At 34.1% G+C, this 14,201-nt stretch overlaps 1 protein-coding gene across 2 annotated transcripts; it reads left to right on the top strand.

The window, feature by feature from the left end:
- Positions 1 to 265: 265 nt before the first annotated feature.
- On the top strand, positions 266 to 14,031 carry LOC130821387 (replication factor C subunit 1). Of its 2 annotated transcripts, none has more exons than XM_057687133.1 (23): positions 266 to 392; positions 773 to 871; positions 979 to 1,101; positions 1,382 to 1,873; positions 2,008 to 2,075; positions 2,255 to 2,330; positions 2,420 to 2,481; positions 2,564 to 2,712; positions 3,826 to 3,983; positions 4,113 to 4,301; positions 4,389 to 4,510; positions 4,588 to 4,795; positions 6,332 to 6,385; positions 6,491 to 6,660; positions 7,019 to 7,109; positions 7,395 to 7,576; positions 7,693 to 7,732; positions 9,785 to 9,909; positions 11,356 to 11,428; positions 11,539 to 11,631; positions 11,705 to 11,948; positions 12,479 to 12,535; positions 12,622 to 14,031. In XM_057687133.1, the coding sequence occupies exons 2-23, from the start codon at positions 869 to 871 to the stop codon at positions 12,777 to 12,779; spliced, it is 2,937 nt and encodes a 978-aa protein (XP_057543116.1). In that variant the 5' UTR covers positions 266 to 392; positions 773 to 868; the 3' UTR covers positions 12,780 to 14,031. The 2 variants fall into 2 exon arrangements, with proteins under 2 accessions (XP_057543116.1, XP_057543117.1); XM_057687134.1 differs by having other exon boundaries at positions 267 to 642.
- The last annotated feature ends 170 nt before the right edge of the window (positions 14,032 to 14,201 follow it).

The following is a 14,201-nucleotide window of genomic DNA, read 5'->3' as shown; positions in this document are numbered from 1 at the left end:
TGAGTTGAGACTTTCATTTTATCTCTTCTTTTCAAGTCACAACCGTGACAAACAAGGGATAGACATTTTTATCTTCAAAGTCTTAACTTAAAAATCTCATCTTAAGTTTCACAAGTCTCATTCACTTATATCAAACATCCGTAATTATAATTAATTTATATAAATTATCACATTTTACAACAAATATTTAATTTTAATAACGATAATATTATCTATATCATTCGATTATATATTCCTATAATAACAATTTTATACCTTACAACTTGCACCTTGCACGGGTTTCATTCGAGTAGGCGTTTTGTTCTCTATATTCGTCATATATGACAAGCTAAGTGCCCCGTGTGGCCGTGCCCAAAGCAGTCGAGTGGCGGGAAAATTGTCTGACAAGCCAGGTTATGTGTCATTCTCTTCATATTCATCTCAATCTTCTTAGCAATTTGCAACAATTAGGGTTTTCAGTATATAATCTCTGATTCTTTGTGTTCCATGCACTGTATTCCACACCCAATCATATGAAGTATTACCCTAAAGAACCGTTGATGATTATACATTAGAGTCTTGTCGTTGAATCGTTAGATTATAGTCATTTTTACTTTCGTCGGCGTCTAAAATTATTTCACGTTTTCTTTCCAAGAACATAAGGTTGAAAAAAAGTCAAATTCTTTATGAAATTCTTTAATTTTTGATATCTTAAACCCTAAAAGTTTTAAACTGTCTGTTTAACCCTTCTGATTTTTGTGCATTGTCGTTTAATTTATATGTGTTTTTGCAGTGGTGATTAAGCGATTTAGGATTGTGCTTATATATGTAATTCTTATCCGTGTGAACAAATTTGAAACAATTTCGGTTGCTGATTTTGTATTCAGACATGGTGAGTAAACGAAATGGTGAAGTAATTTTAGTAATTTCTATTTTTTCTTTTAATTGTGTGTTTTTTAAATCTTCGTTATTTTTTAATTCCTTATTTCTTCTATACAGTCAGATATTCGGAAATGGTTCATGAAGAAACATGATACTGGAAATGACAGTGCTGCCAAGCCTTCCGCGATGAAGCCTTTGCCTGATAAACCTCCTGCCACTACTTCGCACACACCAAAACCGGTCAGTGTATTAATTTTTGGGTGTATTTTTCAAATTGTTTGTTTGAAGTTAAACCTCAATTTTTCTAGGTATCTTGTATTCTGTTTGACTTAGTTTGCTGAATTATGTAGTCCCATTGATAAATTTTTGTTGTATTGCGTCCTTCCTGGAATCGTGTTCCTGAAGTTGATATTTCCCATTATTGTAGTATGTATGAAGAATTTTCATTTGCTTAAGATTGATCTTAGAGATTTTAAGTTAATTATTGAATCTCCCTGTTGTCATTACTATTGTGAGTTAGGGAGGTCAAGAAAGTGCTGCGAGGAGGAAAACAAGCAAATATTTTGATAAAGATCAAGAGAAGTTGAAGGTTGAGACCAAAAAAGTGGAGGTGCCATCCAAAAGAAAGTCAGAAAAGGGAGATGAGGATTCTCATATTGATATCAAACCTTCACCTGCAAAGAAGGTCCACAAAGTAAAGGATGTAGATGATGCTGATGACGACTTTACTCCAATTAGTTCAAAAAAGAAGTCTGTTGATACTACTCCTAGCAAAAGACAAAAGGGAAGTTCAGGAAGTGGTGTCTCCAAGAAAAATGTAGTTGCTGATGAAGGTGATGATGAAATGGATGAGGATAAGGAGACACCAACTCCTGTCAAATCTGCTGGAAGGGGTCGTGGGAGGGGAGCACCATCAGGCACTTCGTCTGGTGGAAGAGGAAGGGGAGCTGGTGGACGGGGAGGATTTATGAACTTTGGTGAGAGGAAAGACCCACCCCACAAAGGAGAAAAGGTATCAAAATGTTAAATATGTGATGTTTTTACCATGTTGTCTTGCTTAGTGCCTGATGTTGTATTAAATCCATTTATTTTTTTTCTTCTCCATCCTCATTGTTGTATCTTACCTTTTGCCTTTCTGTGGTTTAGGAAGTCCCCGAAGGTGCCCCAGATTGTTTAGATGGGCTGACTTTTGTTATTTCTGGGACACTTGACAGGTATAGCGTTCTAGATATAATTGTTGACATGACCTTCTGTGGTTCTAGTTTTTGACATTTTTGAAAGTAATGGATTATTTCCTTTTCCTTTTAGGAAGTTCATTTGTCTTGTTTCATATATTTGATTTGTGAGCATTACATATCTTGTTGATTTCCTAACCTCCGACTCTACCTTATAGCTTGGAGAGGGAAGAAGCTGAAGATTTAATCAAAAGACATGGAGGTCGCGTAACTGGGTCTGTTAGCAAGAAAACGGTTTCCACCTCTGACCTTTGACTCCTATTTTTGTTTTACTCTCACCTGCATACATCCATTCTGCTGTTTACTAGAGTTTGTCTTTTCAGAATTATCTTTTGTGTGATGAAGATATTGGGGGACGGAAGTCTGCTAAAGCGAAAGAATTAGGGTTGGGTTCTTTTTCTCATTTGCTGAATCATCCTTATTATTATTAGTATTACATCTCACTAGTGTCGTGCTTTGTCATGTAGAACTTCTTTTCTTACAGAGGATGGCTTGTTTAATTTGATCCGTGCATCTCAAAAATCAAAAATCCTTGCTTCAGATAATTCAAAGAAACCATATGAAAGCACTCCATCATCTGCTGCAAAGAAAACTCAGCAGAATGTGGAAGTGAAGAGTATGTGTGATAGCTTTTAATGGTCAAGTTAATTTTGTTTACTTGTAACTTGTTTTGGTGCTTTTGATTGCAACTTGGATGATGCTTAGATGTTTCTAATCTCGTTTTATTAATATATTGGCGGGCCATGTGTGTATCTTATCATGTCAAATTTCATATATATATATATATACATATATATATATATATATATATATATATATATATATATTAAAGGTCACCAAAAAGGAAAAAAAATTCGATCTTAAGCTTCCTCTATCTAAGCACAAGATTTTATAGGATATATCATGAGAGGAAAGGATTGTATTGCATCAATGCACTAGATCTTATAAAATGTATTATAGGAGGGCATGGTGGCCCTTTTTTTCCTTTATCTTTTTTCCCTTCTTTCATTTTCCTTTTCCCCCCTTGTATATGTGGGTGTGTTTGATACCATCTCTGGCTGCTTTTGCTAAAAACTTGCAACCTTAAAGTTTGAGATCTGGGATCACCTTAATGTAAATCAACTTGATAATGCCTTAGTTAAATGCTTCTTGTCAGAAGGAAGCAACATATATATTAAGATACGACTTTCTCTTTCACAAGATAAGCCCACTTATTTTGATAGCATGCTAAGCGCTATAGGAACTCAGCCATAGTCAGATTAGATAGTTTTGAGAAAGCATTCAAGACGCTAGAAGACTCTGGTTTGCTGCTATTTGGGTAAGAAATTAGCGAAAATACACGTGCCATAATCTTTGTGCAATTCTATGCAATGTCCATCATGAATGGAACCAAAATATCTATAGTTTAGCTTTAGATTACAATGGACTATAGTGAAATGACTTATTTAATCATTTACACTTCTTATTTATGTGAATGCGTACATTCAACCTCTAAAGCCCTGCTTAGATGGGAACCACTTAATGACATTGGGACGATAGGACAATCTTTGCATTACTAAGTGCATAATGTTTGCTTGTATTTTGACATCAACTAAATAATGTTTGCATGTATTTTGACATCAACTAACAAACTTTAAGTGTATATTTTAATTTTATACTTGGTCGGTTATATGTTTTATGAAGTCATAAGCATGTCTTATGCGTGTATCTATTGATTTGTTTGATGCAGAATTTGGAGGGATCTCGTCTTCCAATAAGGCTCCAAATTCATCAGTTAGTTCATCCCCTGCAAAGAAAAAGGATATCTCAAAGAAAGGCGCTTCTTTGACATGGGCAGAGAAATACAGACCCAAAACTCCAAATGATATAGTTGGCAATCAGGCACTTGTATGTCCTTTATTGATTACGCTGGCTCTTTATTCTCCATGCTCATGCTTTTGCAGTTCAACTAATATTGAAGGGTGACATCTTTTTTGAGATTAAGGCTTTGGCATTGTTGTTGTTGGTGTGTTGCAGGTTAAACGTCTTCATGATTGGTTGTCACATTGGGAAGAGCAGTTTCTGCATAATAAAGGAAAGGAGAAGGGGAAGAAGCAAAGTGATTCTGCAGAGAAAAAGGCAGTCTTAATGAGTGGGACTCCAGGTATAGGGAAAACTACCTCAGCAAAGTTAGTTAGTAAGATGCTGGGTTATGAGACAATTGAGGTACTGCCATCATCATCAGTAAAATCTTTATTTTTGTAGATATGGATACTTTTGTTTATGTGTTTTGTGTCTTCTCAATCCCTTTAGGTCAATGCTAGTGATAATCGTGGAAAAGCTGATTCTAAAATTGGCAAAGGAATTAGTGGAAGCACTGCAAATTCCGTAAAGGAGCTTATTAGTAATGAATGTCTTGGTGGTAATCTGGATAGGTTGGTTCCCTTCATTGGCTAGCACATCTTTATGCGATATTTTACTCTGCTACTGGTTAATGAGGTTGAAATTATAGGTCAAAGCACCCAAAGACTGTTCTGATTATGGATGAGGTTGATGGCATGTCTGCTGGTGACAGAGGTGGGGTTGCGGACTTGATTGCTAGCATCAAGATATCCAAAGTCCCAATAATCTGCATTTGTAACGATCGTTATAGTCAGAAACTGAAAAGTCTAGTAAACTACTGTTCACAATATAATTTCCGGAAGCCTACAAAACAGCAGGTATTGTTAGTTTGTACTTAATGTTTATGAAGATTGTAACATTGAATGATTGTGCCTTTTTAGTAACTTATTAATCCTGTTATATGAGGGTTAGTTGTAAAATAGCTTATTTTGTCTTCATATTATGAATGAGTAGTCTAGTACTATTAGGAATCAACCTCACATACACAACATAGAACATTTGGGAAACAATGAAGAAAAAGAGAATCTTGTAATTTCCTTCCTTCTTTTTGTGGAACTTTTAGTTCTACAATGCCATTCACAAGTATACCTCCTCCTTCAATGTTAGGAATTGTGATTTGTGATTTTTTATTAGGCTTCAATTCTCTTCTCTTTAACTAAGCCTTAATCTACCGCACCTGTTTTCATTTTAGTTTAGTTTAGTTTTGCTCAATTGAATTCCATGTACGTTTTCACTGCTCTTGTAGTTTATTTTTATTCCATACAATTTTGTTCACTTCCGTTCATTTTGGAAGAACATGCCCTAATTTAAAATAACTAACATGATTAGGATGGGATGCACTTAGTCATCAAATTTATACTCTTTACGTTTGCTAAATACTATTACTTACCTTCTTGATTAGCAACCCCACAACAATAATGGCGAAACTTCAATCCCAAATGATCATTTAAATGGATTCTTCTCCATTCATTTCGATTTTCTACCATTTTAATTTGTAAGGCAATATCATTCATATCCTTTTCACGTTTGTCCTCCAAGTCATTTTTGGTCTTCCTCGTACTCTTTTTAAGTCTCTCGAGCTTCGACGTTTTATCTTTTTTACGGTTTCACTAATATCATGTCTTTGCACATGCCCAAACCATCTTAAACGATTTTCTTTCATCTTTTTCTCAATATTTACCCCTCCTAAACCTTTTTTATATCTTCGCTTTAAAATTTATCCCTTAAGGTATGCCCACTCATTCATTGAAGCATTCACATTTTCGCTACTCCCATCTTTCTACAATGATCCCTTCTAGAAGTTAAACATTCTAATCACATAGTAGCACCGGTCTAACGGTCGTTTGTTAAAACTTTCCCTTTAAGCTTAAGGTTACATCTCGATCTCATAATATTTTAGTAGCCACTTTCCATTTTTGCCACACACATCTGATTTTATGGATCACTTCTTGTTGGATGTCCCCACTACTCTGAAATATGTACCTAAGATATTTGAAGCATCCACTTAAAGCAATTATTTCTCTTCTAGCTTTATAGTGTCTCTCGCTATCTCATTTATGCTAAAATTACACCATGTACTCTGTTTTGCTTTGACTTAATTTGAAACCTTGTGACTCCAACTCTTGTCTCAATTGTTCTAACTTAGCATTTGCCCCCTCCTTGGTCTCATCTATCAAAACAATGTCATCAACAAACAAAGCACCAAGACACGTTTCCTTGTATCGATCATGTTATTTTTGGGGTTTTTTCTTTACATCTCACGAATTGCATTATTGGTCACCAGAAATGTAGCATGAAGAGACCTCTTTATCAAAGTTTCAACTATTAATCTCATATATATCCGCCTTTTGTAGATTGCAAAGAGGTTGTCGCAAATCGCAAATGCAGAAGGGCTTAAAGTGAACGAGGTATTTACTCAGAAAGAAATATTTCCTATTTTCCATATCATTTTTGAAACTCCTAATTCATCTTCTTTAAAGTGGATCATGGATGATTTGTTTGCATTTGTGTAGATTGCTTTGGAAGAGCTGGCAGAGAGATGTAATGGAGATATACGCATGGCTGTGAATCAGCTGCAATATATGAGCTTGTCCATGTCAGTTATTGGATATGACGATATAAGGCAGCGCTTTCTTGGCAGCGCCAAGGACGAAGACATTTCACCTTTTACTGCTGTTGACAAGTATTTACTGAAATCCTCATTTTCTCAATTGGTTTGCTTACCTATGGAAAGTAGTTGGCCATAAAGGTTTGCTAATGGGTAGCTTTTTTAATATATGCAGTTCTTAGAATTTTTTGCTTGAATAGATTGATTTTTTCGTTGTCTTATTTTTCAAATGGTTATATGGCCTGGAAATATTGATTGTCACAAAAAGTCAAAAATTAACATAGAACATTTCGAAGTATAAGCTGCATCTATAGATATTTTTGGGTATCTTGCCATGGTTTTTGGGAAAGAAGGGAGGCTTTTATAAGTATTGTTGCTGTCATGTTTGCATTGTTTATGGAGTATACATTAGCTTAACAGTGTTATCTTGTAGGCTGTTTGGCTTCAATGGTGGGAAGTTAAGGATGGATGAAAGAATTGACCTGAGTATGAGTGACCTTGATTTGGTTCCACTTCTTATCCAGGTCTCGTCTTCATTTTAAATCACTTGCTTGAACTTTTTATCACACTGGAAGTCATGTACTTAATGGCCTAATTATTTGATTTTTGATACAAAATTATTTTAACATTATTGTGTAAAGCTTCAACTGAATGCATAAAAAACTCGAGTTGCTTGCATTTTCTCGCTTGCTTATTTTCTTACATTAGAAACTGCCCAATTTATATGCTATTTTAGTTTGAACAAATAAATGATTGCATGATTGTATGTGAGCCTGGTTTTTTGTTTTGAAGTTTCTCATTCATGACAGGAAAATTATATAAATTATCGGCCAAACTCTGCGTGTAAAGATGATGGTGGGATGAAAAGAATGAGCTCTCTTGCCCGTGCAGCCGAATCAATTGCTGATGGAGATATTATTAATGTACAAATAAGAAGATACAGGCAGTGGCAGCTCTCTCAAAGTAGCTGTATTTCCTCCTGCATAATACCGTATGTTTCTTCGATATTTTTTCTGTTCTTTTGTGAATTAATGGAATGCTTCCTTTTCTATTTAATTAATTTCTACTAATTTTCTGTACCTGCCTGCTTTACTTTCTTTCCATTAGGGCCTCATTGATGCATGGACAGAGGGAGACATTTTTGAAGGTATAGGCTTATTTCTACTTTTGTGGAATTACATTTGCCTCCTTATATGATCAAATATGCTAATTCATGGCATATTCCATTGGAGGACACCTATTCTATTTCTAGTGCTATATGCTTCCTGCAAACCGTTTTTCTTCCTATCATTATATAACTCCTGTCACCAAATTCATATTTGGCTTCCATTCTGTCTCTTAAATTTCGATACCCGTCTCTCCATTTTCTTAACATTGAATCATTTGGTCAACCTCATACATGCCCATATTCTTATCCATATCCGTTGGATAATGTAGTCGTTTCCTTCTTATCTTGTCCTCAATTCAAACTTTCCCTCATATATCTTCATTTTAAATTCTATCTCTCAAGGTACTTCTAAACATCTTTTTTAACATGTGCTTAGGTGCATACACATTTCTAATTGAGATAACGGTTTCCAGTTTCATCCTACAATTAGCTTTTTAAAGTACTTATATTTTCAAATAAATTCAAAGTATTAGCTGAAGCTAGCATTATTTAAGTTGTACCAAAAATTCATAGGAAAATTGTAGGTGAATTGGGACAAAAAACACTTCCTATAAATGAGGCATATATGTTGAATTGGCAACTGACAGTCTGACACATCAAAAGGAATGAATGCGGGACTCGTAGAATCCTTGTACTGCATGCTAAGGTTCAATGAAAGAACAAGTTCCAAGGGTTTTCTTTAACTTTGAGAAAATGGTTTAGGAAGCCATATACTAGATAAGAGCTAATAAATTCATTCACATAACATGATAGTTTAGTTATGGTCCATTGAATTTGAATTTCAAAGAAATTCAAAAGTTTAGATGGTAAAAATTTGAGGTGACACCGTGAAAGACTGACAATGATGTAGCATGAGAAGATAACGTTTTATATGTTTTTAAAGAAACTTTACTGTAATTGGGTTTTTCCTATAACTTTTGATTTAGGAAAATTGAGTTAATGATCAAGGTTAATTATTAGGTTAGTTGTGGTAATAAATATAAATTTTAAATAGGTTCATACAATCATACTTCGAATCAGGGCTAATTAATTTAGATAACTATGTTAAGTTCAAATAGGAATTCTAAGTTCTTTTAACAATTTAAAACAAAGTTGAAATAAAGCGAATGAGTTCAAATAAAAACTTAAAATGTTAGATAATAGTTAGTTACTTGAGATTGGTGTCATTATGTTGAGATTAGTTTAAATAACATTAAAAAGTAAGGAAAAAAAAATCCAATTTTTAATCTACTGGTGGTAAAGTTATTAACTGTTGTTTTTTTTTTTTTGCTATGAGATCAATTGAGGATAAGTTTTTGTAATTTTTTGTGAGATTGTCACTGCCTCACGGTGAAAGCTCACACTACATATTGCTTCTCCATTCCTTATTGCAAAATATTCTTATTGTATTGTCATCACCACTCATTACTCCTTTTAGAAATGAGAAAAAATAGAGTTTGAAAAGTTGTAGATAATATTTTCAATCAGAAGTTAAGCTTAAATAACCTTTTTGTTATACAAGGGTAAGGTTGTATACATCCCCCTTAAACCTTGCATGAGTAGGAACAATTAAGTTGCATTGGGATAATGGAATGTTATTGTTAACATTCTTTTCATGATAGTTCTCTATTTTTCCTCTTAAAATGGTCAAATATCGAGCTATTGTCAATTTATTATCATGACTTTTTTAATCTTGTCACATCTCTATTGTAAAGTATTCGCAAGCTACTGGTGTAAACAAATAATTTATTTGAACCAATTTATTAAGTTGATGAGAGTTTGGCTCATCTATTATTGAATCTTCTCTTTTTTATTTGGAGTACTAGATAAAATCTATTAAAAATGGAGTTATTTCACTCTGTTTTGTCTTCAAGGTTAAATTGCCTGAATATTAGTGTTGGTGCTTCTGTTCTGTCCTGTGTTGTTTTCCGATGGCCAAGTTTAGATGACTAAGGTGATTTGGCAGTTTTAATGACCCATTTTCATGCCGCATCGCAATAACCTAAGTGGACGCTGCCATGTGTAGCTGTAAATCTGACATGAATTTTGCAGGGTGAAAGAAATTTCAACAGGTTTGGTGGGTGGCTTGGAAAGAATTCAACAATGGGAAAGAATCTAAGGATTCTAGAGGATCTTCATGTCCATATGGTTGCATCTAACAACTCGTATTTAGGGAGGTACATCTATGCTCTTTCACGTGTCGATCCATCTATGGTTAATATTTCGTACTCTTTTTCATTTTTGGAAATATTCTTTCATCATGGCCTATATAGCTAAATGAGTTATTCACTTCGTATAATTTGAAAAATACAATTCAATGTTACTTATGGAATACAACAAATGTACTTTGCTTTTGTATAAAAAATTATATTTATAGGTCGTTTAAGAATTTTTTTTTTGGCATGTGCATGGTTGCTTGTCTTCCCTTGTATTCTCTCATACGCTTAACTATTTTGCTCATTGTTGATCCTATGCTTGGCTTTTCCAAGATGTATGTGTGTGGTTGCTTAAAGATATGATTTTGATGCATGTATGCCTTATATATTGAATGCAAGCTCTTCTATTATTAGTTCTATATTCTCTTGGATGCCCGTATATTTTTTATGTTTACTTTGACAACTTTGATGTGTCTTTTTGCTACGATCTGGGAGTGTGATCAAGTTTAGTTTAGCTTTACAAAATTAATCTATGCCGTTTCATTTATCTGCCAGTGCCCACTGTGACTCCCTGCATAATTTTGCCTTTAGCTACCTTGCTTTTTACTCCCATTAATTTTACTTTTACTACTAGAGTACGCGGTGATAATATACCGGTACTTTACTGCGTAGGAGCACCTGATTATTCTTGTAAAGTTGAAAGCTTGAAGTATCAAATGCTGATTGATCGAATCACATGTTCGTTTTGGATCTCATACATATTTAAAGTTGGATATTATCCAGTAGCTATATTGCTATACATGAATAGTTTATTGATGTATATGGTGTGTGTGTGTTGCTGTAGTTCACTCTGAGGTTTGTGAGTGTTGCAACTTGCATCTTGTGGTCTTCCAAGTCTTGAATAGATGAGCTTGAATTGAATCTGCCTTTTCATGTTTGTGTTGTATAAAATATTATGTCATACACAGTAGTGCATGTATCATCCATATCTCCATTACGGTTGTAGGAGTTGAGTATTGGGTTTTGCAACTTTCGGTATGACCGTATGAGTACGAGAGGCTTTAAGCAAGTATCACAAAGGTGGATGCTTCAATATAGTTGTTTATAATGGATGTCTTTTTTTTCTGTTTTCTTGTATTTGCATTTCTCTACTTATTTTTTTGTCAATGTGATGGTTTTGTAATTATCCTATTAAAGTGAAGTAACTTTTGTTTCTATTGTCTCTGTTTAGAGAAGGGATAAATGAAAATTCTAACTTAGCTTTTATGCTTCGTATGTTTATATGGGTTGAAATGTACTTCTTGGTTGTTTGAAGCTTTCTTTTATCTTCTTTTTCCTAGCTTAGCAACTTTGTTTAATCACCTATCCTCTTATAATATGTTTTTGTCACAACTGCCTATTCCTTCACCTGGTTTTCTGGTTTTAAGAATGCTTACTCTTCATCTCTATTTTTTTAATGATATGCAGGGGAACTTTACGTCTTGATTTCCTTACACTTCTTTGTAAAAAGTTGACTGAACCACTTCGGGCTCTTCCTAAGGTCAGGATCTATTTTATCAGTCAAGTCTGATGTATTATACAATATCCCTACTCTACTATTACTGTCAACAGTGGTTTGCACTTACTGGCAGTGCTTTTTTTGATTCGCAGGAGGAAGCTGTAAAACAAGTTGTAGAATTTATGGATACTTACTCATTGAATATGGAGGACTATGAGACGCTAATGGAGCTGTCGAAATATCAGGTGTTTACCCGTCATTGCATTTTTTAGTTATGCGTGTATTTGTCACTTGAGCTTTTCATTTGTGCTGTATTAGGGACGTCCTAGTCCAACAGATGGTATATTGCCAGCAGTAAAAGCTGCTTTAACAAAAGCATATAAAGAAGGTAGCAATTTACGCGTGGTGCGGACAGCTGACATGATCACCCTTCCTGGATTGAAAAAGGCTCCTAAGAAGAGAATTGCTGCTATCTTGGAGCCGGTCGATGAACTTGGTGAGGAAACTGATGATATCAACGAGGAAAATGAAGAAGAGAATACTGAAGATACTGAAGAGCTCGGTAAGCTCTCTCCTAATGTCTGTTTACTTCCTGTTTTTCATGCCAAGTACCTTCAAATATCTATATAAGGAATATCATTAAATTTAAATTCTTTTTCCCTGTATAATAGCAAACAGGTTGTCTTAAGAGAACAACTGCATCTGAGATTGCTTACACATCATTTGTCAACCCTACATTCTTCAGTAGTTTGACTCAATGTTATTGCATTATCTTTGACCTTGAACTTATTGCCCATAAGCTGTAAACTTTGGCTCGCATGAAAAAGCTCTTCTGTGTAAAACTTGTAACTTTATGGACATAGTAGGACAGTGTATTGATATTACGTTGTTCCTGAATGACTTGTGATCATTTTGCCTTTGTTTTTGCTTCATCATACTCCCATGTTGTGAACGCTTGAGAATGAGATGGAAATGAAGTCTTTTGTATATTAAGCAAGTAATGGATTGTTTTGTCTATATGGCATTTTTATTTTTTAGGTGTATCCTATGATTTTTCTGACTCAAAAATCATATGATTTTCATCTCGTGCAGATGATACTGATGATGTGAAGAACATCAAGTTGGATCTCGAGAGCAACCATGCAAAAGGTCAGCTGCGTAAAAATTACTTCATATGCCTGTCTTCAAACATATGTGTTTTTTAACGAGCAAAAATTATATTGGCTATTCTCTAGGGGTTGTGGTACAATTGGAACTGAAAGGTGCTGGAAGTTCAGGCACCAAAAAGGCGCAAAAGGCTCCAGCAGGGAAAGGCAAGGGAGGTGCTGCTGAGCCCGCATCAGGGAAGAGAGGCGGGCGTGTGTCAGGAACTGCTGCCAAGAGGAAGAGATGATTGTTGAGCAAAAAAAAAAAGTTAAAAAACGAGTTGCCAGGTCTAATCATTTATCAATGGTACTACTCTTCTTATATTTCTATTGTTGGGACTAATTGTTTATGTAGATTTTTGGTATATTTTTCTTGTAGTGTTTAGTCTTCTGATTGCTTTTACGATCTACCCTATCAAAATTTTGTATGTAGTTCTGATAGGATGAATTTCTATGATATAAAAAGGGGGCAAGTCGTTCATTAATGAATTACGAATTATGAATTATGATCTCAGGGTGCATAGGATAAATTCTTGCTTGTAATGACTAATGAAGCGGGCCAAATAGGATTAGGTTCTAAAGCCTAAGGAGTTATACAATGGTCTGGTTCCGCTGTGGATCTGTTTTGGTTCGTAAATTTGCAAACCTCAGTTGTGCTCCGCTGAGTTGTAAAATTTTAAAATCTACCAAACATGGATTTACACATACAATACAACTTGAGATATCTATCTCAATTAATTAGAAGTTTACTTTGGATTTTCTACCGATGCTAGAATTTTTTTAGTTTTTTCAATTTCTTTCCTAATACTTTGACTTATTTCCTGTAAATTATTGTTCAGAGTACAGACTACATAGGTACAGGTTGTTTGCATGATAATAATATGTTGAAAAAGTAATCCCTTCTCCTTACTTAAAATATGAATATGATGAAGAGTCTATTACTCAATCTAATAGTTAGAATTACTTGATAGAGAAAAATATGGGGAATTTTGAGATTTTATTTTTTATTCTTAAATAGATGTCATAATCTTAATAAGGGTAATAGTAAAAAGTAATAGAGAAACCTAATATCTGCTCCATAAGCTATTATAATTGTCATGTTTTTATTCGACACTGCTTTTCTTTCCCTTGGTCAACGTAACCCCTTTGAAAAGTATTTTTCAAACTAAGCGTCTAGGAAATAGTTGTCCAAAACAGTGAGTTGGAATCCTATTCGGCTGAAGTATGAGTTTCAAGGGAGAACTAGAAGTCGCTGGTAGTGATAGTGATCTAACTTAAATAAAAATTGTTATTCGTAGCATTTTTTTTACTGCTCAAAATGGTAGAAAATAGAGGAAACTGAATTTTTCATTTAAGAAAAATCTCAAAGTAATTTTATCAAAAAACAAGGAAAAATTACTTCAATTGTGTTCAAATTTATGCTTCCCAACTTTCAAATCATTGAAATAAATAGTCTATTAAAATCAAAAATAAGAAATTAAGCGTTTAAGTCGAGTGATTTTTAATTTCTTGATCAAATGAACCCAATTTCTTTAAAAGAAATTCTAATCATTATATTTTCCAAAAAATTACATTTTGGATGTCTAACTTTCTTTTTCGAATATAAATGAACCAATGGATTATTTTTAATTCTTGAACAAGGGAATTTTGATTTGAAATATAAAATTTAA

Source organism: Amaranthus tricolor, chromosome 8 (genome assembly GCF_026212465.1).
Source record: "Amaranthus tricolor cultivar Red isolate AtriRed21 chromosome 8, ASM2621246v1, whole genome shotgun sequence".
NCBI classification, from domain to species: domain Eukaryota; kingdom Viridiplantae; phylum Streptophyta; class Magnoliopsida; order Caryophyllales; family Amaranthaceae; genus Amaranthus; species Amaranthus tricolor.
Note: the sequence above shows the minus strand (reverse complement) of the source record. Positions and strands in the feature narration are given on the sequence as shown.

Bases quoted from the DNA above. Each gene is read 5' to 3' on its own strand.
- LOC130821387 (XM_057687133.1), top strand. The intron at 1,874-2,007 runs GTATCAAAATGT...TCTGTGGTTTAG, and splicing joins CACCCCACAAAGGAGAAAAG to GAAGTCCCCGAAGGTGCCCC. The intron at 4,796-6,331 runs GTATTGTTAGTT...CGCCTTTTGTAG, and splicing joins GGAAGCCTACAAAACAGCAG to ATTGCAAAGAGGTTGTCGCA.